This window comes from Crocuta crocuta, unplaced genomic scaffold, assembly GCF_008692635.1.
Source record: "Crocuta crocuta isolate KB4526 unplaced genomic scaffold, BGI_CrCroc_1.0 scaffold352, whole genome shotgun sequence".
Classification (NCBI taxonomy): domain Eukaryota; kingdom Metazoa; phylum Chordata; class Mammalia; order Carnivora; family Hyaenidae; genus Crocuta; species Crocuta crocuta.
Window position 1 is genome coordinate 3,675,033 of NW_027532169.1, and position 26,635 is coordinate 3,701,667.

At 53.8% G+C, this 26,635-nt stretch overlaps 3 protein-coding genes across 4 annotated transcripts in view; 1 reads left to right on the forward strand and 2 right to left on the reverse strand.

Annotated features, from left to right (window-relative positions):
• The window catches only part of SNF8 (SNF8 subunit of ESCRT-II), a 9,055-nt gene extending 7,026 nt beyond the window's left edge, over positions 1-2,029 (forward strand). The window contains exons 7-8 of the mRNA XM_077776809.1: positions 736-810; positions 1,807-2,029. Of these exons, the coding sequence (XP_077632935.1) occupies positions 736-810; positions 1,807-1,944 (213 nt within the window). The 3' untranslated portion in view covers positions 1,945-2,029. The remainder of the gene's footprint in view (positions 1-735; positions 811-1,806) is intronic.
• A 2,567-nt stretch (positions 2,030-4,596) lies between these two features.
• On the reverse strand, positions 4,597-17,110 carry UBE2Z (ubiquitin conjugating enzyme E2 Z). The gene is made up of 6 exons (XM_077776908.1): positions 15,224-17,110; positions 13,144-13,331; positions 10,703-10,814; positions 7,847-7,959; positions 7,312-7,402; positions 4,597-5,099 (listed from the first exon to the last, which is right to left on the reverse strand). The coding sequence occupies exons 1-6, from the start codon at positions 15,287-15,289 to the stop codon at positions 4,929-4,931; spliced, it is 741 nt and encodes a 246-aa protein (XP_077633034.1). The 5' UTR covers positions 15,290-17,110; the 3' UTR covers positions 4,597-4,928.
• A 6,311-nt stretch (positions 17,111-23,421) lies between these two features.
• On the reverse strand, positions 23,422-26,271 carry ATP5MC1 (ATP synthase membrane subunit c locus 1). 2 transcript variants are annotated; one of them, XM_077776805.1, is made up of 5 exons: positions 26,208-26,271; positions 25,612-25,659; positions 24,649-24,726; positions 23,985-24,163; positions 23,422-23,640 (listed from the first exon to the last, which is right to left on the reverse strand). In XM_077776805.1, the coding sequence occupies exons 2-5, from the start codon at positions 25,648-25,650 to the stop codon at positions 23,526-23,528; spliced, it is 411 nt and encodes a 136-aa protein (XP_077632931.1). In that variant the 5' UTR covers positions 25,651-25,659; positions 26,208-26,271; the 3' UTR covers positions 23,422-23,525. The 2 variants fall into 2 exon arrangements, with proteins under 2 accessions (XP_077632931.1, XP_077632930.1); XM_077776804.1 differs by having other exon boundaries at positions 26,138-26,214.
• Positions 26,272-26,635: the final 364 nt, after the last annotated feature.

Genomic DNA, 26,635 nt, shown 5'->3' on the forward strand with positions numbered 1-26,635 from the left:
AACTCAGGTCCTCTGCTGGGACTGTCTAGGGGACGCACTACTCAGACCTGTGCTTCTTTAGAAGACGTTTATTGAGCAGCTACAGTGCGAAGCACCGGGCCAGGCTGTGGCACGCAGGACGACGGGGACCACGTTGTCCCTGCTCCGGAGGAGCTTACAGTCTAGCGGGGCAGACAGACATGCAGACAGCGAACTGTATTTTCTCGTGTAGACAGGTTCTTGGATACCTTCTTCAAACTACTTTACCGACGGATTCTTCAGAACAAACATCTGATCTCGTTGACCGGCCCCTGTGCCTCGGCGTGCCTTACGCACAGTCCCTCTTCCCCCAGATCCTTATCATGGCTTTAGGGAAGACATGTTTGGTTTTCTTTCCTAGAACCAGAACAAAACTAAACAAGGAGGGGCATATTGGGGAAGGTCACCACTCCTTCCTGCCAGTTCATTATTCTGAGTCGCGCCATTCTCTAAAGTTCTCGGAGAAAGTCTAATGTTTTAGTACCAGGGATCCCCTTTTTAGGACTGAAGCCCCCACCCTACTTCTTGTTACCTGTAAAATCGCTTCTCTCTCTCGCTCTGCTGGGACTTCTAAACATTCTTTTTCTGCGCTCTCAGGTTAGGCTTCGCCCAAGGGCAGTCCTTGGTCCCAATGGGTAACCCCGCGGTTGCTGGGCAGACGCTGGGTTCTTAGGGAAAGCACGCCGTTAACCGACTGCCCGTTCCTCCTTCCTCCAGAAAAATGGCTACGTGACCGTCAGCGATATCAAAGCCAGTCTGAAATGGGAGACCGAGCGAGCGCGGCAAGTGCTGGTATGTGAGTGTTGGAACGGCCGAGAAGACAGGGCCCCGGACTGGAGGAGGAGGGTGGACAGGCAGCACGTGGGCAGAGCCTAGCCTTGCCCGCTGGCCTCCTGCCTAGAAGGCACGCAGAAGCGACCCCACGTCTCTGAGGGCGGCACTGAGAGGCACAGCCGAGGCAGGCTCCCAACTGCGGTAGGCGAGCCCCCCACCTCTCCTGTCTCCAGACTGGCAGAGCCTGGGCAGACCATTCACACAGTCTGTGTCGGAAGTAACGCCGTTCACACAGAGCGAGGGGAGTTTTCAACTACTTCATTCCACAGCCGGAATCGTATACTCTTCTACTGCATGTTGTAGTTAGTTTTTTAGCTACAGATTTCATGGTACTAACGAAAGGCTGATGGGAGGGAGGAGTATGAGAATGTAACCCTGGCTTTCATACCTTCTTCCTTATCCAGGCAGTTTAACTAGGCTTCATTTCTTCTGGAAAGCAGGGTAGCAAAAATATCTGTTTAATGATGCTGGGCACAGCCAGCCCCTCTTGGGCCTGTTTGCAGCTGTAGGAACTGCTGAGTCCGTTTTAAGCCAATACGGCCCTTCCATTCACTGCTCCGTAAAGCTTTACCCACAAGGCAACGAACGGACACGGAACTAAAACGGTGACTCCCATTTTGCTTCCGGGAAACAGGGTCAGGGATTTGCCCAGGGCCCTGCAGCGAACATTTCTGTGGCCCCCCCACATCCCTTCCGTGACGCCCCGCTCTGCTCGCCTTTCCCCCCTTTTCCATCAGCACGGGGAAGTGATTCGGTAGCACTTCTCGCACCTCAGGCCAGGGTCAGGGCCAGACAGCTCTGGAACCGCAGTCTGATTGTGTAAGTGTGTGAAGGCACTCGGGCAGATCTGGTTTGAAAACCCCAGTGAAGCCCAAATAGGTTTGGGAGCTGTCCGTGCACCCTCCGGTGACCCTACCCTTTTCACAGACGCCTCTCCCCACCTCTTCCCTCCAGGAACACCTGCTGAAGGAAGGGCTGGCCTGGCTGGACCTGCAGGCCCCGGGGGAGGCCCACTACTGGCTGCCAGCTCTCTTCACCGACCTCTACGCCCAGGAGATTACAGCCGAGGAGGCCAGAGCAGCGCTGCCCTGACGCCGGGGGCGCGGGGGCAGCGGGCACGGCCGCGGGCGGGCAGGGGACGGAGGGGCTGTTGGTGAATAAAGCCTGAACAACTTTTTTTTTTTTTAAGAGTTCCATGTTTTTTTGTTGCCTCTATACTTTTCACCCATTATAATTTTTCATAAAGTGCCTTCACATTGCATCTTTACTGGGGAGAAACCTCAATTATCCAGCAACGAGGACCTGGGTGACACAGAGCAACGAGCACGCAGGAAGTGACCTGTACGGGTCACGTACAAGTTCACAGTAAAGCTGGGTCTAGAATGAAGGCTGGCTGTCTCCTGCCTAGATGGCTTAGTCTCTCTCTAGCCCCAAGACAAATAAATTACAGCCCACTAGTTCCCGCCCGGTCCTCATAAAAATGTTGATCTCAAACCAGCAGACCCTAACTAAGGGACGGAAGCAGGTATAGCCAGTCGTTCCTCTCCTCCAGCCTCCTCGAGGGCTTGCAGGTTCTGACAGACACGGCTGAGTGAAGCCGAGGTCGTTAGATGGTGGGTAGAGGAAACCGTGGGGTCCAGGGGCACTGACCCAACAGTGCACCTACGTGGTGGCGTTTCTCGCTTCCCAGTAGCTCTCCCCCTCGTGCGGCTCACTGGGTTCCTCTAGCCTCAGCGGTGGGAAGGAGCACCTACCCCACACCGTTTTATAACCCCNCGCCAGCTGAAGAAGCAAAGTGAGCAGCCCGCGCCTCAGTGCGCTCACAGCAGGCCCCCCTTTCCTGTGTCCGGGCTTCGCACGGCACAGGGCGGCAGGGCACCGCGTGAGCTCTCCCCATGCGCGTGGTCGGCTGAGAGGAAAAGCCTCTGCGCCAGAAGCAGGTGCCTTTACTGAGTAGGGGTGGGGGTGATGAGCCGAGGCTGGGCGAAGCAGCGTCCTCACGGTCTGAATGCTGAATTCCTAAGGGCCGGTTAAGTGCCAGAAACCAGAGAACCCAGTGGTTTGGATTATCCAGACTCGAGGCCCCCTTTCCTCACCAGGAGACACAGCCCAGGCGGTGCCCGGGCTCCAGAGCTGCCTGTCCCCATGGGCCATGCTCACTGCCAGGCTGAGGGAGCCTCTCACTGGAAGCAGCTGAGGCCGAGGTGGCGCGTCTGCTTCTGGTCGGTGGGAAAGTCGTCACCAGTGGCTTTTGGGCAATTCACTGATCACTGACACTGTCAGATCCGGGCGTCAGGTGTGGTGGTTGAGGCCAATCCAGGCTCCCCTTGCACAGACCCTCCCACACCCACAGGCGCGGCCTCCTTCTGCCAAAACAAACTTTATTGCACCAAAAAGAAAAAAAAACTTCATTTATGTACAGTCAGATATAAAGACATCTCTTGGACTCCTGTGCATATATTTCCTCAACTCAAGATTAGGGCGTAAAAGTCAGGCCGGTCCGCCAGACATGGTCTGCCTGCGGCAGGGCCAAGGAGAGGATTGTCACTTGAAAGTGGGAACACTTAAATGGGTGACAGACAACCACTGGACCGACAGACCAAGGGCATCCTTCTAAGCCCTGTGCTAGCTCTGGGAACGGAAGAGGAAGTTGGAAGCAGGGACCCTGTTTGAGTCGAAGACTCTGCCTTAGGCATCCCAGATCAACTTCCGTTCCCCAGGCCCACTTCCTGCCCAGCTTCTTTGCTTCCTGCTCTCCCAAGTGGGTCGTTCTCCTTGGTGCCCAACTCCTCTGCCCCCCCCCCCCACCGGGAAGTCCCATGACATCTCCCCTCCCCAGGAGGAGGCCTCCATGGCGGTGGGCGGGGCAGGTACAAGTGCTCCTCTCCCCATCGCGTGGCTGGGTACTGACTGAGGCCCTGCGTCACATGGGTCACCAACGCCCCACCGGGAGCCATAACAGGAAGAATCTGGAAAACACGGGGAGAACACGCCAAAAACGGGAAAGCTGGATTCCCTCAACACCCAGTACCACAGGGCACCTACAGCACGTGTTTCCGAGCCAACCAGCTAAAGGATTGCTGCAGCTAGATACGGAGAGAGAAGCGACACGGCCAGGCAGATACCCATCAGAGCTAGTGACAGAGCAGCTGGGGTGGGGGGAAGGGGCAGGGGAGAGGGGAGGAGAGGAGCCCAGAGCCCCAGCCCCCTGTGCCGTGGGCNCCCCGCTGCACCCCGCCCTCAGGAGAAGTACCCTCATCGCGGCGAGCGTTTCCGAAAACCTGTAAGAAACTATTCTATGTAGTGGCTCTAATGCCGTGCGCACAGCAGCCGGCCGTGTCTGGGAACTTTTCAAACCAGTGATTGTGGGGACAAAATTGGCTTCTCGGGGTGCCTGCGTGGGCTTCGGCCGAGACCTTGGTTCAGTCCCAGTCACGTTTACCTCTGGGGACCGGGGAGGGGCCGGGGGGCAGGGGAGAAAGGTGCTCAGGTGCTAGGTAAAGCTTACTGATCAGCAGCCTAGACTCCACCACTGTTCCTGCTCTTTGGTCTGTCTAGAACAGTGACTATAAATTAGGAGAGACAAAATTATGCCAGCCCATGGGAAGTCATGAAGAGAGGCGGGGAGGAAAAGGGCGTCGGGAAGCCCTGCGTTCAAGACTGCAGACAGACAGACAGACAGACAGACAACCACCCAGATTGCTCAAGTGTCACAGACAGCCCCCTCCCCCCCAGCTCCCNGTCTCCCGCCTACGCCTAAGGAGCCGGCCCCGCAGAGAGGTGTGTCAGTTGTCGCGGCTGTGCCAGAGGCCCTCGGCCGGGGTGCTCCTGCACAGGGCCCTGGGGCCCCGCTATGGGACGAACACAGCCCCGGGCGCTCGAGAGCCGGGGAGGTCAGATGGGGAACGGCCTCCCCACTCCCACAGCCTGGGACCCGAGCTCGCTTGGCCTTTGCCATCTTGCAGGATGACGTCACGTTTGGAGGGAGGTACACAGTGCCTCTCCGTCCCTGGGGTGGGTGGGGGAGGGACTTTGCTGGGGCTCTGGAGTGGGGGGAGGGGGGAGGGGAGCAGGGTCTAAACCCTCAGGCTCCCATGCAGGTCTGTCTCTGTCCCAGACGAACTGCTATCAGAGTCCATTTCGGCGTTCTCGTTATGCAGCCTCTCCAGCACTTTCTGACGAATCAGTCCCAGGCGCATCAATAGGGACTGGTAGTCAAAGTGGCCACGCTTCTCTCCAAAAGGGTCCTGTGGGGAAAAGGAGACAAGGGGGATGGAAGATTCGAGTCTGGATGGCTCCCCCTAGAGAGCACAGCTCCGGGCCCACGCCAGATGCACATTCGACTCCTCGACTCCGGAGTCGCTGGAGCGGAGGAGGGTGTAGCCCCGAGGTCCCGCCGGCAGGCGACCTAACGCAGGAATAGTTTAGAACCTTGTGGCACGTTCACCACCCAGAGAGGTCTGGCGGGGGCCACCACGAAGATGTGTTTTGTTCCCTGCAAGCCGCTATGTGGAAGGAGGCCAGAGGAAAGGTGAGGCGGATCAGGACCAGAAACTCCGGACCGGAGCTGCAATCCTGCAGGGCGCCTGTTTCCAGCGAACTTCGTAAAAACCACACGCGAGAAAAATTAGCCTTCTTTTTTCACACACTGAGAAAAAAGGAACCTGCTTTCCCAGCGTCACGGGCAAGTCTAGAACTCAGGCCTTCCAGAGACCCCTGTCACCACCTGCCTGTCCAGGTCTCTGGGGCTCGCTCCAGGGCCACCCGGCCCAATCCCACATCAAAGATCTCCAAACGTTTTGTAGAAAGAGGTTAATGGTCCCAAAAGTGTCAGGAAGGACTATGGCTGGAGCGGAGGGTCTAAACAAAAGGAACGTAAAATGCGCGGAGAGAGAACACGGCGGCAAGGCAGCGAGGCCAGGGACCCCTCTCCCGGTGAGTCCCGAAAAGGTCCACGACCTTCCCCTCACTCACTTTCCGCTTCGCCCACGTCAACGCCTTCCGCACTCTTCCCCCCCCCCACGGCGCCCTCAGGCCAGGGAACACGAGGCCCCGCTCACGAGGGTGACGGTCCCCGAAGGCTGGACCCCACGCCTCCTCTGGGGCTGTCAGCCCTCCCGAGCTTCCCGCTCTCAGCCTTGGCCCCGCGGCCACCCACTTCCCTCCTCCCCAGACGCTGCTCTTCCCTCTCCTCTCATCGCGAGTTATTTTTCCTCCACGGAGTGAATGTCAGAAATGCTTTCAAATCCCAGCCCCGAGACGTCCTGGTGGCCAGCAGCCCCTGGCAGGCGGCACACAGCTGCGACTCTAAAAAAAAGGGGTCGGGAAACAAGCGGACCCTGAGCCGCCCTTGCCCGCTGAGGCTGTTGTTCTGTTTTAAAGTAATCTGTGCCCCCAATGCTGGGGCTCCGACTTACAACCCTGAGATCAAGAGTCGCTCGCTCCACCGACGGAGCCGGCCGGGCGCCCCTGCCCTTGGAGTCTGAAGGCGGCAGGTGGGCGGGGAGTCCGTGAAGGACGGAAGGGGAAACGAGCGTTTCTAAGCAGCAGCAGCGGAGGAACGAAGACATTTACTCCTACTGCTGGTGGCGAGCGCTGGGCTCCAGGGCTGGAGACGATCTGCGAGGGCTGAGTCGCGTGTGCAAGTCAGCACGATTCGACAGCGAGACACCAGTAAGTGATCCAAGCGACGCAAGAACTGGCCCGCGGGGCAGCAGGAGTCTTAACAACCGGGGTTTTTATATTTGAGCCCATTTACACTTTGGTTTAATTAGAACCTCCTCTTCAAAACAAGCCTAAACTCTGCATTCTTTTTTTTTTTCCCTTAAGAGTTTTTGTTTATTTGAAGAGAGAGAGCACGAGCAGGGGAGGGGCAGAGAGAAAATCCCCAAGCGGCCCCGTGCTGTCCGTGCTGACTCCGCCACGGGGCTTGATCTCACGAACCGAGAGATCATGACCTGAGCCAACGGACACTTAGGCAACTGAGCCCTCCCCGCCCCCCCCAAGGCGCCCCTAAGTGCTGCACCCTTAGCAGAAGCAGCAACGCGTTTCCCGGGTGGAGGCAGAGACCAAACAAGTGCTTACCATCTTTGTCACGGACTCTTTCAACACACAACGGCACACGCCCAACGCCGCCCTCGGCCTCGCTCTCTGAGCACCCCGCTGAGCTAGGGACACACCTCCCACAGAGGCTTCACCCTTGTAACGGTGGCAGATCCTGAGAAGGCGGAGCATTCTTGGTCTGAAAAGACTACTACGAGGGGGAGGCATCCAGACCAGCCCACAGGACGGTTCGGACTCTGCGCACCGGCACCTCGCTCGCGCCCGCCGACAACTGAGAAGTGGTGCGACACGACTCCGGCAAGTCCGTCTCCTCTCTGGGCCGCGGCCACCACCCCTGCGGGGGGAGTCTACCCGGTGTGCTGTGAGGCGTCTGGGGGCGGTGACGGGCTGAATTACCTGCATCGTCTGGCCTTGAAGGTGCAGGCGGTCTTTGCAAGCCACCTCATAGAAGTCGTAGTACTCCAGGAAGGACTTCTCCATCACCCCGCTGGAGAACAGGCAGAGAAGCTGAAGTCAGGGACACGGCGGGGAAGGGCGCACCCCTTCCGCACCTAACCCCGCCGCCAAATCGAACAGGCGGCTCCCGAGCCCGGACGCGGTACCCTTCAGCAATCTTTCAACGCAAGAGGGAAAAGGGACAGCTGATGGCCTGTGGCTGGTTTCTCTCCTACGTCAGGGACTATTAAAGGAAGGTGACTGTCAGGACTTTCCCAGCGGGCTGCGCCCTCTCCACGTAAAGGGAAGCTCTCTGAACTTCCTCGAGTGACTCTCGGCCACGGCCCTGGGAAGGCACGAGCCACATCTTTCCCTCTGCGGTGCCCCCCGGGGGCCCCACACTGCATTCTGCCCCGAAGACTCTCCAGGGGACGAACGGGCAGAATCTCCAAACAGAACACCAAGCACCCCGTGGGCTCTCCTGCCACATACGTACCGTAAAGGCTCGGGGCAGGGACACTTTCCTTCCATCATGTCACAGACCGCCACTCTGATGGTCTCGTGCCGAATACATTCGTTGTAATTTTTGCTGTCTCCAGGATGTCTCTCCTGTAACCGCACAGCCAAGAGCAGCCGAGTACGGGATGTAGGCAAAGAGAAAAGTCAACAGGGGGAGACTTCAGGATTCATACGGGGCACGTGACCCAAGCGAACGCATCAAGGGAGACTGCCTTTCCGACCGCGGGGCCGATCCACCAAGAGCAACTAAGGTTTTATTTTGGAGACCATTCGCGCCCCCCGCCACGCAGGCCAAAACCCAGCCTCTGTTACACGTCATTCAGCCTGTAAGCAGCCAACTAGTCCCCCACCCCCCATTCCCCTAAGGCTGAAATGAGAGGCCTCTGAGGTCGATTCTGTGGGAAAGAACCAAGGATAGGAATGGTGGCGGGGACAGGAAGGTACACTTGACGTTAGGAGTCGCAGTAAAGAACTCTGTCAACGCCAGGATGCTTCCCGGTTAACTCCGTTTCACGTCTGCAGCGGTCCACCAGCAAGCCCCGCGCCAATGAATACGAATCTATCGGAAGCAGAACGTGGACTTCAAAAGAAAACTCCCGCTTTGAGAAAGCCGGTATGAACGCGCGAGTGTCAACGGGAGGGGGTACAGTCTTCCGTCCCTGTAACTCTTCCATTGCTCCTCACCGCTCCTCCTGCCACCAGCCCAGCAATCAGAACCTCGGCCTCTGATAAAAACACGGCACGAACAAGAAAGAGATGCACACCCTCGGTCCACTGCCGTGGTTTCCAAAACGCATCACGGTGAGATGCACCCACAGGGGTGCCGTGGGGCGGGTTGAGGAAAACCAGCGTTCACCACCTGTCACACCAGGCAAACTACTAGCTGGCGCTCAGTAGGTCAGTTCTCTGAATCCCAAGCAGGCTCCACGCTGTCAGCACAGAGCCTGGTGTGGTGCTCGAACTCACAAACCGGGAGATCAGTGACCTGAGGTGAAACTAGGAGTCGGACACTTAATGACTGAGCCCCCCAGACGCCCCCCAGTGGGTCAGTTCTTACGTTAAACCCTATTCAGTTCTTTCTGATGATACATGATCTTTGGGAAGCCGGCCTGTCCCTGACTACCAGGATAACTAGCAAGTAGCCTATGAACACCGTGGGGGAGACAAATGGGGACAGTGGGTCCCATCTGATTCCAAGATCGTCAAAGTTGCGTGGGGCCCAACGAGAGTACTCTTCCTGTCCTTAAACCATTTTAGTTATTTAAGGAAGAAGTTGCTTGGACCTAACAACATAAGAAAGGGATCAGCCGGGCACTTCCTTCTGCCTGGGGGGGGAGGGCCGCGAAAAAGCCACCTAGACACCAGGGGGCTGTGAACGGAGAATGTTTTGGAGTACTAAGAATAAAAGTCATGGGATGCCTGGCTGGCTCAGTCAGTGGACTGTGGGAGTCTTGACTTCAGGGTTATGAGTTCAAGCCCCACACTGGGGGTAAAGACTAATTAAAAATGAAATCTTAAAAAAAGAGAGAAAAAAAAAATCACACCTCTCAAATTTCCAGAACAAGGNCACAACTCAAATTTCCAGACCAGGGAAGACCTTAAAATCAGCTCTTTGGTTAGCAAATAAGGCCTTTTCTATTTCTACCGAAGCCTGAAATCAAATACGCAATTTGTTTGCAAAGGACGGTTGGGGGAATGACTTTTGTGCATTCATAAGTGGTAAATCCCTTTGTTCTAGTCAAAGAGTTTAAAAATTAAACTTTTAGGGGCGCCTGGGTGGCTTAGTCGGTTAAGCGTCCGACTTTCGCTTAGGTCATGNTAAACTTTTAATCACCTTGACAGAATTATTATCTTTGGGGGATTAGTATTGGAACTCTTTTCTTCTGCTTGTGAGTAATCCCGGCTGGGGGTTTTGAACAATGGAGGAACTCTGAGCTCCAGGGCAACTATTGGGTTCTACCACCATCTGTGTGTCCTTGTGAAAGTTAACCAACCTTTCCATGTCACCATCACCTCATCTGACAATGGGGACAACATCTATCCCGAGTTAGTATAAAGATCGAATGAGATATTATATGTAAGAATTCTGGGGCGCCTGGGTGGCTCAGTTGGTTGAGTCTCCGACTTCGGCTCAGGTCATGATCTCACGGTTTGTGGGTTCGNAAATGCGACTCTCCTCTGCCTTCTCTTCGGCAGCACTGACTGAAATATTCTTTTTTCCTTTTTTTTTTTTTAAAGTTTGAGAGTGTGTGCTCACGAGTGGGGGAGGGGCAGAGCAAGAGAGGGAGAGAGAATCCCTAGCAGGCTCCACGCTAAAAGTGCAGAGCCCGATGTGGGGCTCGAACCCACAAACCGGGAGATCATGACCCGAGCCAAAAGCAAGAGTTGGACACTTAACCGACTGAGCCACCCAAGAGCCCCTCGACTAAAATATCCTTGCCCTGGCTGACGACTGGCTCCTGTGGCCCTTCAGCGAACAGGAAGAAGTCACTAGGAAGCTCCTCAAGGGGATACTGGAGAACGGACACATACAGAAAAACAAAACTGCACAACGGCCCCCAAAGCAGGCTTAGAATTTCCCGACTCCCACGCTGTAGATTAAGTCCCAACTCCCATGTTGTAGATGAACCCACGTCATATGGAAATAACTGGACAGTGTTATCATGACTCACAGGGAACAAAATTCATTTTCAAGGAATACACAAACCAGCTCCCTTTTTCTCCTATGGTGACAAACAGGACCCTCAAGCAGACCTCTCCAAACCCAGCATTCTGCCCCCATTCCCCCCCCCCCCCCCCCCCCACNCCCCCCCCCCCCCCCCCCAGCCATTACCTGCTCAAAGCCAGGCTCATTGTGATAGGGGTTCTCAGTCATTAGGGACTGGATGGAGATGAGCACGGAAGAGATGCTCTGGGCTGGGCTCCAGGCAGGGCCGGTCCACGTACTGCAAAACACGCAGAAGGAAGGGAAGGGGTGAGGCCGGGAGAGCAAGACTAGTGCACCAGCACCCTGGGGCCGGGCCACACCACACCACCATCAGTGACTCAACTTTCTCTTTCACTATTAATGCTCTGGAATTTCCCAGCCTGTCTCAACCTCATTAGCCAGAAATCAGTCAACTGCCTAATCCTCTTATCAAGTGGGACAAAAGAAAAGAGGGTAAAGCAAGCAAGATAACTTTGAAGGGATTTTCATTGGCCTAAGAAAGAAACAGTAACCAGGGAAGGTTCCGTTCATCACAATGAAAGGAGTAGGAAAACAGCCTCAAAGGCAGTCTACACTTAGCCTCTGTGGATCTCAGAGCTGACTTATTTCCAGGATTCAGGGAGGGGACCGAAGCCCAGATACAGGCACAGAGGGGCCTGAAGTCATCTGGTCAGAGGCCTTGCTGGGGGTGGGGGGTGGCGCTGGTGATCAGGGATCCTGTTCTATATCCAGCCCCCAAAGAGTGTCGAACCCTCTGAAGACTACGGAACACTGCCGAAGGACACGAAGCGAGTAAGGGGCACTTCTACGCTGTAGAGGTTCTGAAGTAACGCGTGCAAACCTTCTGGAATAAGAGAGAACACCAAAATTGTTCCTCTCCTCCATACACCTGACTGAGGATTTACTGGAGGAGGAGGGCAGCTTGGACATTCATGACGCTGCTTCTTAGCTCAGATGCCGCCTGATCTGGAGGCTGAACACGACCTAAGCCAGGACAGGCTTGTTCAAGTGAACTGGCCAATCCCCTCTCCCTGCTAAGCTCAGGGAAGCCCTGCTAAGCGGCCCAGGGAGGCAAGCCCATCATCGAGGCTTGCTCTTTGGACCCTCTCCTCAGCCTGCTCCCCTCAGCTCTGTTCCCCCAGGAACGCCGGCCCTGCACTCGCTAAGACTTCACATCTTTGGGGAGCCAAGTCAACAAGGTAAATTTTCATCACGTTTCTTTTGTCGCTAAGGCAGCCCCAAGCCTTTTTGCTGGGGCGGGAGGAAAGGACCTAGAGGCTGACCAACCAAAGCGGTAGTCCACTAAGAACGCACGAGAATCTTCTACTCATGTGACTCGTCATGGCAAAAGTTCAATCTCAAGGCAGCTTCTCCTTTTCTACCCCACACCTTTCGGCCACTTTTACCCGCCGTCTGACTTCCCCCGTTTCTAACGCGAGCTGATGTTTGTTCCAAATGGTTTTATACCGGCCTGGTGAAGAACCCGGTACAAGGACGCGGTCATGCACCAATGTCACAGGGAACCCCCCAGGAGCCTCGCCCCTGTGGGCTATATATACCGCTATCCTACCAGCGGAGACAAAAACCCTGGCGACCCAAAGGATCTCTTTATGGACAACTTCTTTTGAAGGACTTCCTCACTGTCACCATCACAGGACACATCCCTGCATCTGAGAGATTAAAAGGAAGAAAGCAGCGCATCTCCAGTCGGGTTCAGCTACGTTTCCCCCACACACCCTGGGCAACACCGCTGGACAAGAGAGGAAACAGTACCCCCACTTGGGGCGACTTTCCCAACTTCAACCTGCACTTGGCCTCCGCCCCAGAGAAATTCAGCCTACATGAGAAAGACCCATCCAGAATACGTGAGAAGGCGCTTCCATTCTGAACTGGTAACTCCCAAAGGCAGTAAGAGGGGCCAAGTGAGAACCGCACAAAGCAAAATCTCAGTTGCGCCCAGAATCCAGAGGTTCCCGAAACTTGTCTCCTGTCTGATGTGATCTCCAGCCTCGTTGCCCGTTCAGTTGTTAAAATGCCTTAATCACCTCCACCGCCGCCGCCACCTCCAAAGCCACTCACTGAAGAGACTCGGGAACAAGACACCCACCATCTTAGAAGGGCAGAGACCCGCGGCCTCTCTCACCCTGTTCGGGAGAGAGGTAAGCCCTGATGCCCTAAGGGAGTGGTTCTCTGGCTGGACTGCATGCCAGAAACCACCCGGAGGGCTTGAAAGACACAGCCTGCTGGGCCCTACGCCCTAGAGTTTCCGATGTCGAAGTCCAGCGCGGAACCCCAGAACCCGCGGGGGCTACAGGTTCCCAGGCACTGCTGCTGCTCAGGGAGAGTCACTTCGCTACGGCCTCCGCGGTGGGTCCTAAGTTAACTTCTCTCGTTTGCGCCTAGAATGGCACCCCTCGTGTACCGTCCTAGGGAGAACTGAGGAACCAGTCACGCCAATCATTTCCTGCGTCCCGTGCTTCGGGTGAGGAACCCTGGCTGATAAAGGCTGGCCTGGGGTAATTATCTGCTAGCAACCAACTTGGCCACTTAGAGAAGTCTCCTCTTACCCTAGGATACTCAAGCAGACTTTCCCATTGCGGTAGAAGTTGGGGTTAAACCTCACTGTGTTATTGCCCGTTGTCATCAGTTTGACCCGAGGTGGGTGGATGGGATAGTCGGGCGGACACCGAAACACGAACAGGAAGAAACCCCCTTCATAAGGAGTGTCAAATGGGCCTGTGATCAATGCATGAATCTGCAAAATAAAACCCCATCTCAAAATCGTGAGGTGACGTCCCATCCCAACCCCTCCTGGTTTCCGCTTGCTACCCACACGGGAGGCAGGGCCTCCACCCGGTCTCCATCCTCCAGAGCTCACGGTGCAGGGCCAACAGCCTGCGCTCACGCACACGGGGGAGGAGGATGTTCGGAATTCTGCGGAATCCCGTTACAGCGGAGTGGCGTCTTGCTCAGGGATTACGCTCTAAAGGTAGAGCCCAAAGTGGAAATCGAATCTATCAAAATCGCCCTCCCCCGAGTGTCCTTTAAAACTCCCGTACAGCGTGGTTTTGGTCTAGACTTCCCCGACCGGGTGCTAGAGAGAACAGATAGAGATGGACCACCGCTGGGCCAATCTGTACCATACTATCCTAGCAGGTTTAATTTTGAGAAACGAATCCGTATTTTCACGGAGTCCATCTGCTGGGATTTGCCGAGGTTAAACATGCCTAGGACGCGACCACGCCCTGTTTCTGTGGGGCGAAGAGGGGGAGGTGAGATGAATGGAAAGGATCAACGGGATCGGAGGCCACAGCACCCGTGCCAGTCACAGGGCAGAGCTGAGGGCTGGGATGGAGGCCTAGGGTGTTGCTTCCTCCGCACAGGGCTCAACTCTACTGCGAAGGATGTGGCCCAGGCACCCTCGAGCTGTGTCAGACACACAACAGAACGGGGAGAACTCAGGGTCCACTGGGAAGCCCATCAGACCATCCCCAGAAAGTTCCCCAACACTGTAGGTTAGTTGAAAAAAAAAAAAAAAATCAACATCCCTTAAAACAGAACGCTAAACTCTTTTCCTCTGGCCACGATTATTGAACAAGCTTTCTTTTCCTGAAAGGAGAAAAAGCTGAATGGACCCCGTTATGTTTCTTCTTCTACAAAGGCTCCTGGGCACTTAAGTCTGCTCAGAATTTTAACAGCAAGACGAAAGAGGACCTGCAATCCAATGCCTCAGCCCCAACTCTGTGTGTGGGGCGCCCCGGATTATCTTTTTGCCCTCGGCCATTTGGAACAGCAAGCTCAAAAGGCATCAACATGACATCAATTCTGGGACCCCAGGGACTAGCATATGAACGGTGATACTCGACCGAGCACACGATGTCCCAGGAAAAACATTTCCAACCACGTAAAAGGAAAAAAAATCAATTTACAGGGAAACCTATTCAAAACAAAAAATAGATATGCCAACAATATAAAGTCGGAACTTTTAACTGTTAAGAAATGTGAAACTACCAAGGGTTTGCATTTAAACAAGACGAGATTTGGGAAATCTGATGTCTTCCCAACAGCAGTTCAAGGGCACATTCACTCCTGCGGGGAGAGCAGTCAGTGACAGAGAGGCCCAAGTATCTATGGAAAGGGAATGTAAGCTCTCTTCATGGTTATGTGGAAGACAAGACAGGAATGGTCTTGGGGGATGGATAGGGACATTCAACAGCTACCAGTAAGGACAGGAGCCTAAGCAAGGCCCTTTAAGCATCAACTCTTTCCCCAGGCTCGCCCCTATCCCCAACCTTCTCTCTGCATCTGATTTATAGCGCTCTACATAAAAGTCAAGAGTGGCAGGAAGGGGGAAGAACTNGAGCATTTTTGAGAGTGAAAGAGTGTCCTAATAATAGTTAGGCTGGGACCAGAGGCATAAACACGGATTTTCCAAGCCACCCAGACCTGCTGGCCCCCGCATAAAAGACACCTCTTCAGGGCTCTGCCCCACCTCACTGTGTGACCTTGGGCAAGCCACAGACTCTCCTGGGATCTTGCTTTATTCGTTAATGTAAACAGGGGTGTGAGGTGGATCATCTTTTTAGGCTCTTCCAACTTTCTGGGCCCAGGTTCCCAGTAGCCCCCAACCCCTTCCGAGTTACGTACCTTAGTCATGTCAACAGTATCAGGAACAACGAACATTCCTGGAGGAGGCTCCTTATAAATGGACATGATATCCCTGTATAACACCAAGAGGAGGTGGGGAAAGGAGTGAGGGAGAGGAGAAGAGAGGGGAATCCCTTGAGCAGAGCGGCTGTTACCACCTCAGGGCGGCCGGGGTTTGAGAGAGTGGTGCTTGGTACCACAAGCGTCTTGTTGGCCGAGAAAGCCCAGCTGAGGACTTGTCAGGCAAGCAGAGAGCAAATTATTATCAAAAGGGCATTGTTTCCTCCGGGGGAGGGGGGAAAAATATCAGAGATCCCAATGGCATCAGATGTCACCCTGGAAAAGCCGCATCCCATTTACTCTCTCTTCCTCCCACAGGGCAGCTCATTCACTCCCCACCTCCGAGATTCCCAGGTACTACAGCTGACTGCTCAATGAAGACTGTTCAGTAGCTGGGAAGACATAATCAACTCCACTAAAAAAAAACAAACAAAAAAACAAAAACGAATTCCGTAAACCATACAGCGGACTGTTGTTGGCAAGATGATTAAAGGAAGGAAGCTAGCAAGGAGCAGGAATGGAGCAGAGATCTCTTCAGACTGGAGACCGGGGCGGGGTGGGGGCGGGGGCCTCTGAAATTGCCGAGAATCTCACGCGGGGAAGGAAAGCTGAGGCGCGGTGCCTACTGTAGATGAGAGGGCTTGTAGGCTGCACTGCACAACCTGGAATGAATGCATCAGTTGTGAGCAAGGGTCTAGAGGGCATTCTGGGTGGCAAAAGCCTAGGGACACTCGCTAGGGTACCCAGGGACATAAAGGGCAAGCAAGTGAGAGAGCAGAGGGACAGAGGGACGCAGTACTGGCACAACTCACGGGTAAGTCAGGACTGGAAGACGGCACAGGAGTAGAGAGGGGCTCTGAGATTCAAGTTAGAGGTGGCAGCCCGGAAGGAGCTGGCTGGCATCTGTGTGAGGCCCTGAGCAAGGCACTTTACACACAGTGTGCTGTTCAATTGTTATTACCACCGTGAGAGGTGCGTAGAGACAAGTGAAGGGACTTGGGAGCGTGGGGGATGGGATTACCTAGGCGAGAGTGGCTGCAGTGGGCGAGGGCGGGAGAGGAAGAGGCTGGTCATCAGGACACAGCTTTCAGGATTCCAAGCAGCTAAAAAGCATTACTCTTTTCCGATGCGGTAAGTTCTACGCTAAGCATTTCTGCCAAAACAGCATCTATTAAATGATACGATCTAAGGTCAGTCACCCAAGAAATAGGCACAGAAAGGACGTGGGCCTTTGTTCCTGTATTTGAACGGGGTGTATTTGCTTCAGAAAAGTAAACCAGATGCCCCAGAGGGAAAAATACAAGAAAGTCTTGAGTGGGATATTACAAGCCAGAGTGGGGGGGGGAGGGCGGGGGGGAGGCGTGCATTCCTGGAACAGGTGCTGAGAGTGGACAGCTTTGGGGTTTTGGAGAAGTGGTTCAAGGAGAGACTGCTGGTATGTGAGGGACGCGACCCAGACTCGGGGAGAGGGTTTGAGGAGATGGGGAATAAAAAGAAAGGCTGGCCTCGAGTCTCGAGCCAGGGAAAGCAAGATGTACGTGTGTTACAAACGGGGCTCCGGAGGAGACGACGCGGGGGTGCGGGGCGATGGGTGGGGCCTCTGGGCAGCATCAAGCGAGGCTGGGGTGGGGAAGGGGGGAAGAGAGGCGGCGCGGAAGACGGGAGGGGGTGTTGCTGAAGCGCGAAAGGGTCGGGTTTCGGGCGGGAGGTATGGGGGAGGGCGTCGGGCACAGAGACAGGAGGACTACAGGGAGGGTGCCGAGGGGCGGGGTCGGACCCGGGCACTCGAGGAGGGGTTGGGTGCGTGTGGAGCTGCGGGAGGGGGGAGAGGGGACTTGGATNAGTTGGACTCTCCGCCATCGCTGCTTCGCTTCCGGGACTGCTCGGCAGCACGTCCGCCGACCAGAGCGGCCGCTGCTCCCTCCCGCTCCCGCACCACCGAGAGCCGGGCCAGAGTGTCCCCACCCTCCGCTTCCACAGCCCGGGCGGCGCTGGCTCCGCCCACCCCCGCCCGACCAGCGAGAGGCGTTCGGCAAGAGCGTCCACCCACGGTCCTCCAGGGCGAGAGGGGGTGGGAACAAGCCGCCTCGGCCGGGGCTCTGGGTCTGCGTCGGTCTCCAGCTTTGTGGGCGGAGGGTCTGGGGCGTGCCAGGACGTCGAGGAGCGGTTAGGAGTCCCGTGTCGTGGGATATTTTATTTTCAAGTGTGACAAGAGGAGGAAAGAAGGGTCCTGTCCCCACCCTTAACGGGAGCGACCCTCAGTCATGTCCGTGGGATAGAATTGGGCTCTGGCTTCCTTGGGGGAGGCTCGAAGAGATGAGTCGACTTGCTTAGGGCTCTTTAGGGTCTGAAAACCTCGAATTTATCCTTGATCCCCGCACCTTCACCCACGGAGGGCGGGCTGCCATTGACCCCTGCGTGCAACAGGACCAAGAGGAAGGAATCCGAGCCTGCGAGTGGAAAACGCCCTCGTTTGAGTTTATTCAATATACATTTATGAAGGGGCTACTAAATGCCAGGCACTGTTGCTAGGCGTTGCCATAGGGATAATGAAACAGACCTAGAGAAGCTCGGTAAAAGGAAGAAAATCAGGCTTCCTGCCTCCAAGCTCGGTCTTTTTTTTTTTTTTTTTTTTCTTCCCGCAAGTCCTTGAGTATAAAGGAATCAAGGGACTGGGAGCTTAAATTCTGGGCGAATTCCTCAAGACTCCTGAGCTATGCAAGGTGAAAGACATACTATGGACTAAGAAAAACAGAAGGCTTCCAAAAAAAGCTTTCCCTCTTCTCCCTAGCAAAAACACGGGCTCATAGTCTTATCGGGATACCCTTGGCCAGATGTGTTTCATAATTTAGAGTAACGCTCCCAGTAAGGTCTGGAGCAGCACCCAATAATATTGGTATTTTGACAGCAAAGTGTATGAATATTCATACAGGTCAAACAACTAGCCTCGCTCTAGTCTATTTTGCCTCCCAAATTGTTTTGTGGAAGAGAAATCCAGTTTTCACTGAGTCATGAGTTTTCTAGTAAGGGACCGTGGACTTGAATGATAATGGCAAACGTTTATTGAGGCTCAACACTTGTTTCTTCAGCTGGCATTTACTGAGTGCCTAATATGTGCCAAGCACTTTGTATACCTTGTCTTATTTATTCCTCTCAACAACTCTGTGAAGTACTATATTAGGCTCTGCCGGGTGGAGCCCCAGGCAAAGGCTTAAACCCATGAACTGTGAGATCATGATGTGAGCTGAAATCAAGAGTCAACCAACTGAGCTACCCAGCTGCCCATCCAGAGAAAAAGTCCTAACCCCTACGTGATACTGTCACAACCTAGAACTCTCCCACACTTACTGAATTTTACTTCATGGAGTCCTTTGTTAAATGATTTCATGTTTTGTTGGCATAGTGTTCTACCTCTAACAATAAGGATACCGAGGTATCTACGAAAGCACGCACAAAAAAACTGGGAAAAGCAGTTGCCTAGATCTGGATGGATTGATTTCTGACCCAGGTGCGCCAAGGGATATGTGTACCTTTTAAATATTGTACTGTACATCTATTGCCTATTCAGGTTATGTCTTATTCATCTTTAAAGGATTCTGGAATTTCGTTTGGGTATTATTTATTTAGTAAGATGGTCCAAAGTAACTTACTGATAATCTCACACAAAGAAAAACAATATCTATCCATTGCTCAATGGCTCCAGACTGCAGAGGTCCAAAGATGGCCCACGGGGTGAGAGGATTCCTCAGTGTGGCCCTCTCTTGACTACTGAACTACTGTTTTCAATGGACGGAAAACACCTTAGATCCAGAAGAAAGAGGGTCCAGCCTTTTATCTGTACCACTCTGCAGATGTCTATTTCTGCATCCATAGGATGGCGATGATTCTTACCTCTCAGAGATTTTTCTGATGATTACATGGGACGATCCCAGACATGTTTCACAGAGTGGCAAGCACTGTCCAAATAATTAGCCTCGCGTTTGCCACGGACCATCTCTTCTCCAGGCATTTGCTCGTATTTTCTCAATCTGCAATACTCTTTCCCTCTCCTCTACCAGGGAAGAAATCTCAGTTATTGAAACTCTGAGCCTCTGTTCCTCATCAGTAATATTGGTAACATGACAGTAGCTATAAAACAGAGATAATGTGATAATGAATGTGCACACTACCTGGCCAGAATAAATGTTCGATCATTGTTAACTCTTACCCTTACTCATCTTCGAGGCAGGTTGAAATACTACTTTCGCTGCCAAACCTTACCGCCTCCAGGCGTATTGTTATTATTACTATTAACTAGCCCTTTAAAATTATTCCGGCTTCTGGAGTAATTCATACCTTTATTAGAGCACATGCTTTTTACTTTAGTGGTTTGGTTACTCATCTGTCTAGCTACTACATATGACATATTCGAGGGCAGAAAACATGGGGATGGGGCACCGATCTTGTGCCAGTGAGTGCTGCAGGCCTGGTGGCCAGAGAGAAATGAGGACCTGGTAGCCAGTTGCCTTTCCGCTGGCCATGGATCGCTAGAATTTCTCCTCCTCTTCTTCCTCCTCTGGATACGCCTAGTTTCTTTCCAAAGGGCTGGGCCAAGCTTGCACAAAGAATCCACAAGTCAAGGCCCGAAGGGCTGTGAAGCAAGGCAGCTGCTTAAAGGACCAGCTCACCACTTCCCAGGGGAGCACCAGGAAGCCTCTAAGCTGCGGAAGAGAAGGGCCAGGAAGGGGCTAGCAGAATGTTTCAAGCTGGTATTCCTTCGTCCAGTGTTTACTGACTATTTTAAGGCGACACCTGGTGGCTTTCCTGGCAGCGTGGCCAGAGGACAAGAGTGGAGCTTCAGAGACCTCTCCTAGGCCCTCTGGGGATGGATGGGATGGCACAACTGAGTGGTCTTCCTACGTGAGTTTGGATCTAAGTGCTGGAATGCCCTGCACGGAGCCATCTCTTAGTGCAACAAAAGCTGGTAGCACCTTGCTCATGACATCTAGGCATGTGTCCTCCCCCAAGGACGGAGGCCAGCAAGGGTCCTAGAATTCAGATCACTCAGCTCTCTCTAAAAAAGATAAATCACGAGGATCCTTCTCCTCCCTTTCCCGAAGTCCTGTGCCCCTCTGGAGCAGTCCTTTCCCTAGAGGGCCCCCAACCTTTTGTCTTGGGCTCAATGCCAGGGATAGAGTAAGAGTTCCCATCCAGGTCATAAATCCTGGACTGAAAGGAAAAATCAGCACTTGGCCTGGGGGTTTGAGGCTTCTAAGTAATAATGACTATATTAAAAAAATGTTTTTGTATGTGTTTACTTGTATTCTCTCATGTTGTTGTCCCAAGCACCATGAGTTGTTCTCACCCCCATTTTAGAGATGAGGAAATTGAGTCTCAGGGGAGAGAATCACCCAGTTAGGAAGTGGCAGGGATGGTGCGGGCCCTCCCTTCTGACTCCTGAGTCTAGGCTTTTTGCTATCATGCCGAACTTTTAAGGGAGTGGTCACTAATTGTTTTTGGTCGCTACCTCTCTGGGAATACAATGAAAACAATGGATCCTCTCCCAGGAACAATCCACCTCTGTATCTCCTTAAAAATATTTTGCACTAAGCAAAATGCTTCCAGCCATGGACCCTAAAAGCATCTCAATGGTAATGGACCGACTAGTCTTGCTATGGGGAGGGAGGGGGTGGGGGATTCTCCCCTGACTCTCTAGGGTTCAGTGGGCCCACCAACTACCTTCCTAACGTGGCTGATTTAGACTCGTAAGTCCAGCAGTTCCAAGGCTATTTGGAGACAATGCTCAAGGGAAATTCCTGCCAGCCCCCTTGGCAAAAACGACCTAGGTTCCTGGAGCTTCCCAGAAAGGAAGAGAACCAGCTTCCCTGGAGGCCGCTCCTTGATTACCATTAGAGGGTAGTGACCTAGCCAAGGATGCCAGCCTGACATCCCAAAGGGTTACCACGTTCCGTGTTCATGATGTTACCAGCTCATCCACTGCTCCCTCGGGGACACCTCAGCTGCCAGTTTGGCCTTAGTTTTGCCTGGAGACGTCTGGGTTCTGCTTCAGGTTCTAGCACCGGCTTGCAGTGGACAACTTTGGGAGAATTACTTAAGGTAAAGAGGCCAGTAGTTCTGAACTGCGAGTGATTTTGCCCCCAGCCAGGAGACAGGTGGCAGTATCTGCTATTTGGCAATTGGTCATCACCATCGGGGGAAGGGAGGTTGCTATGAGCATCCGGTGTGTAGAGAGGCCGGGGAAGCTGCCAAACACCACCCACCACCACCACGATGAATTGTCTGGGCCCGGATGTGCCAAGGGTGAGGAATCCTGTGGTAGCGGGCCACCGGATTGTTGAATGGATCTTAGAGGGGCCTGGAGTGGAATCCAAGGCCTGCCATGTGGTATCGAACTTGTCCGTGAACTTCTGGGAAGCTTAGATGAGTCAGCACAATGCTAAGAGCCTGGGCTCTGAATTCCAGCTTCGCTTATCAGCTGTGACTTTCACAGGTTCCCACACCTCCGAGCTTCTTTTTTTCCTTACCCGTAAAAGGACTGATTTCATAGGGATGTTGGAAGCTACTCACAGAAAGTGCTTAGCACTAGGCCAGATATACAGGCGCTCAAATGTCAGCTGATGTTATCCCAACACTCGCTCCCTTGCTTTTCCTCATCTATAGCACAGAGCTTCCGTACCCACATATTCAGTGTGGATTCTGTTCCGGGTTGAATGACTCTCTTCAGGCCCCAAACTCCCTAAAGGCAGGACCTTAGATTTCTTTGCCTTCCAAGGACTAGGAGAATGTTAAGCATTTGTGGATTGTCCTTCCCTTTGCACGTAAATCCAATCCATTCCTGTTAAACTCAGTTTTCGGTTTTTACCCCTCTTGGCTAGCTGCCCTTCAGCAGGAAGGTGTTCTTTTTTTATGTTTTATTTATTTCTGAGAGAGAGAGAGACAGCGTGAACAGGGGAGGGTCAGAAAGAGAGAGGGAGACACAGAATTGAAGCAGGCTCCAGGCTCTGAGCTAGCTGTCAGCACAGAGCCCAACGCGGGGCTCGAACCCACGAACCGTGAGGTCACGACCTGAGCCGAAGTCGGACGCTTCACTGACTGAGCCACCCAGGCGCTCCAGCAGGTAGGTGTTCTTAACACTGATTAGGAATATTCTTGGTTTCACGGTTTCACACAAGTTTTGAGGTAAGTCGAGGTATAGGGTTTGCACAAGATGGATCTCACTGGTACTCCTTTAGAAATCATCCAGTTTGAGACAGAGTGTGGTGACCGGCACCTCTGTGTTCATCCTGTCCCGTTTTGCTCGGGCTACGGCTAACGGGAGCAGCAGTCGTGGACATATCGGCTGGGCTATCAGTGCCGCTAATGCGGGAAGCCTGTTGGGCACAGGCCAGGACTCCAAGATGGGCACAGGTTCTCGAAGCAATTCGTTAGTTGGTTCAACCAAAAACCCAACCAAACTCCTCACCCTTTTGATCCCTACCAAGGCAAAGATTGTAAATTCTCCAAGAACAGGGACTGGACCTCATCTGCTTTCTTCCGGAACATTTAGACACTCTAGAAAGGCTAACTGAGAATGAAAAGGAAAACTTACAAGGGGGGCTAAATGCAGGCAGGAGGCCCACCTCCATCTCCGACGGGCTCTGTAACTTCTTTGGGACGGTTTCCCCGTCTGTGCCACCTCAGTTGTGTGGCCAAAATGAATACGGATGGGACAGCAGCGCAGTTAAAGGCCTGAGGTGGGCCCCCCAATTCTTACACTTCCCAGCGCTGTCATGTTGGACACGTTATTGCACTTCCCTTAGCCTGGGTCCCCTCATCTGCAAAGCAGCTGTAACCACTGTACCTATAATTCTAGGGTAGTTGATATAAAAGTAAAACATTCGCTGCACATTAAGCCCCTCAGAAGTGTTACCTATCTTATTATATTAAATTTGAAGGGAAAAAAACCGCACCAATCACTTAGACAAATCCATGCTCCCTCTGCGGAACGAAGGAGCCCTCCATGTTCTTACATCACGCCGGTGCTACTTCTCAGCCCTGGGGGAGCTCCAAACCACCAAGGGCTGACCCAGCCCCACCTCCCTGTCCCTCCTTTCCAAGGCTCTCCCCAGGGGGAAAGGACAGAGGCGCAGGCGTACGGGTTTAGAGAAACAGTTGTGTTTAATGGTAAAGCACAGCGCGCTCCAGCACCAGGCCTGGCCTGAAGTCCAAGCAGCAGGGACGGGTGGGCGACCCTCACGGAGCCTCACATGGCGAAGAGGATGAGGAAGGCGACCATCAAACAGAAGAGCCCCATGGCCTCAGACAGGGCAAAGCCCAGAATGGCGTAGGAGAAGAGCTGCTGCTTGAGAGACGGGTTCCTGCCAGGGACAGAGATGGATGCCAGCCAGGGGAGAGGAAGTGGGAGTAGGGATGGAGGACAGGGGTCAGTTAGGTGTGTGGGGGGGGGGGGGCGCGGTGCTGAAACCGGAAAGGGTCTACGATGCCTATATCCTGGGCACTTGGACAAGTAAGCACAGTGCCAACATGGTAAGCTGCAACGAGTCAGGTTGGAGGCCGATTTAAATTCGGATTCAGGGATCACTGGAGAGAACAGGGGGTTGCTGAAATCAACCCCAAGTGAGCGGGGAGCTCTCGCCGAGGCCTCTCCCAGAAGGGGTGGCATTTAAGCCAGGACATGCTCTAGGCCGCCCCCCAAACTCACCTGGCATAGCCAATGATCAAGCTGCCAAACACTGTTCCGATGCCGGCCCCCGAACCAGCCACACCGACCGTGGCAGCCCCCGCACCGATAAACTTGGCTGCCGTGTCAATGTCCCGGGAGACAACACTGGTCTGGAAGTCCCGTCGGGCCACCTGGAGCGGGGCGCTGCTATAGGGTGGCTAGAGAGGCAAGGAGAGGGAGTGAGGCCTAAGGACAGGTGGCTGACTCCATCCCCTTACCAGACCTTCCTGGGCCCTGAAACTGCTGGCAAATCGCCCGGCAGGTACAGCCTGCTCGGGCTGCAGAGCATGCTGGGAATTAGTCTCAGGGCCCGTTTTCAGATGGCGCCAGGCAACCTTGCTTTTGCAAACTTCTCACCTCTGGAACCTCACCGTGGGGGTACTTACAACTATTAAAGCACCACTATTAAAGCCCCCACTTTGGCCCACAGGGCAGTATATTGAAGAACCCCTCTCTGGGGAAATTAATCCATTTACTTTAAAGATTTTATTTTGAAGTAATCTCTACACCCAATGCGGGGGTGGGGGTGGGGGTGGGAGAGTCGTCAAACGTTCAACCCTGTGATAAAGAGTCCCATGCTCTACGGCCTGAGCCAGCCAGGTGCCCCCCAGGGAAATTTATAAGAGGGCCCATATTCCTTTACCTGTTGAGACGGGATCTCTGACCTACTCAAGAAGGATGCAGACACAGGCCTGATGAGATCCCTGGTACAACAGCGGATCTGTAAAGTGAAAGACGCACGCTCCAAATCAGGCAAGGGATAAAGAAAAACCTAAACGCTGAAGGTCTGTCAAAAAGAACTACAATTACAAACAGAAAAAAAGCCCAATATTTCAAGGTCAGTTCATGTATTCCTGTTCCTACCGGATAGGCCTGCACCTGAAACAGCTGTGCTGAGACCCAGGTGCAGTTAGCTGTGGCGACTTTGCCATTTAAAAGCAGGTACCAAAGTTCACAAAGGGCACAGCCCTTATCAGTTACCCCAGAACGGAACAAGAACCCACACTAACATCAAGCCAGGTAGAAGAAGGGTTTGGACCCAGATCACTTAAGAATCAGAAGGGGGAAATCTTATTTTGTTGAAGTGTACTCACTGTCACACTTCCTGAATGGACTGGGCCAGCAAGCCTGGTGAGGCTCCTGAAACAGCCATCTAAGCAGAGCCCCCTGTAACGTGGCTTTCGTGAAATATCTCGGTACAGTGCAGTGGTTCTCAAACATGGCTGAACATCGGAATCACCTGGCCAGTCCCAAAAACCACAGATGCGTGGATTCCACCACAAAAGGGTGTAGCCGGGCCGTCAGGATTTCTGAAAGCTCCCCAGATGAGTCCAACATGCAGTCAAGGTTGACAATGACTGCTTCAGTGGGCTGTCTGGCTGTGGCCGAGCCAGAATGGGGGTAAAGGTCATACCCAGCCTCCGATCACATTCCAAAGCCAAGAAAGCTTGGTTTACAAGGTCTAAATAAGCAGGGGTTAACTGCATCACTACAGCCTCCCCAGAGGGCCAACGTCATCAGGATGCCAAGCTCTTCTCAGTTCATTCATTAAGCGTCGAGAGCTCCCGCATCTGGCGCTACAGATCACCCCGGAGCCGCAGCTTACCAGAGCAGAAGGAATGAGTAGTGCCCCGGTGGTCTGCATTTTCTCACTCTGCAGAGGAAAAAAAGATCCGTTGACAACCTAGTCGTCTGCTTATAGTGGCGACCTTCGGTCGTCCCCTTCGCCCGCCCGTCCTCCCTGGACCACGTTGTTCCTTGCACCGTGCCCCAAATGAGGAGGGCATTAAAGGTCAGAGGATAGCGCGAAAGATCTGCAAAGGAAGGTCACGGTGAACTTCAGAGGAAAGAGGCCCGAACCCCAGGGAGGAAATGTTGCCAAAGAGGGTGGTCCCCCGGGAAGACTTTTGGAGGCAGATACTGGGTAGGTGCCGTGCAGAGTCCTGCTGATTTTACACAGCTGTCCTCGGCCCGCCTCAGTGGGGACAGTTAATCGCTCACTGCCGTTGGTAATTAACATGAATTGTTAAGGATATAGACACCCATCGCTTCTCCCGGCCGTGGGGGCAAATGCCCTTTCGCACAGCCCAGCCCACACCCGTGCCAATCGCTGGCTTCCAGCCCCAAGTCACCTGCACGCCCACTGCCCCGCTGCCCCTGCTCGGACCACAGCGCTTGCCCCGCTCAAGGTGACTGACTCACCTCCCAGCTTTAGCTCTAGGTCTCAGCGTCCAGCTCCCCCACCCACGTGTCCCGGAGTCCCCCCACTCTCATTGGCCGCAATCCCCCAGCACTCCCATTGGCTAACGTCCTCAAGCCCTCCTTTCTCATTGGCTTCCCGCAGCTTCTTCCTCTCTCTCCACAGGAGCTTCGTGGCAGTTCCCGCCTCCATGCGGGTGAAGGAGGGGTTTTCCTCCGCGATCTGGCTTCCGATTGGTCGATCCCCGAAATGCTCAACCATAGAGTCGGCGGGACTCAGAGGTTCCACAACCTCCCGCACAAAATGGCGGCCAAGGTGGAAGCTGCGGAAAAAGGCGTGGGAGAGATGACCGGACGTCTTACGCAGTTAGACACATGACCTTGGACCCGAGCCTTCATTCGGGCGCTTGGGCCTTGAGGCGCATTGTGTG

Excerpts from the sequence above, each read along its gene's own strand:
- ATP5MC1 (XM_077776805.1), bottom strand. The coding sequence starts at position 25,650 with ATGCAGACCACCGGGGCACTACTCATTCCTTCTGCTCTG. Across the intron at positions 24,727-25,611 it reads TACTCATTCCTTCTGCTCTG|ATCCGCTGTTGTACCAGGGA; the intron begins GTAAGCTGCGGC and ends TTCACTTTACAG. Across the intron at positions 23,641-23,984 it reads TTGATCATTGGCTATGCCAG|GAACCCGTCTCTCAAGCAGC; the intron begins GTGAGTTTGGGG and ends TGTCCCTGGCAG.
- UBE2Z (XM_077776908.1), bottom strand. The coding sequence starts at position 15,289 with ATGTCCATTTATAAGGAGCCTCCTCCAGGAATGTTCGTTGTTCCTGAT. Across the intron at positions 13,332-15,223 it reads ATACTGTTGACATGACTAAG|ATTCATGCATTGATCACAGG; the intron begins GTACGTAACTCG and ends TTTATTTTGCAG. Across the intron at positions 7,960-10,702 it reads ATGAGCCTGGCTTTGAGCAG|GAGAGACATCCTGGAGACAG; the intron begins GTAATGGCTGGG and ends GTGCGGTTACAG.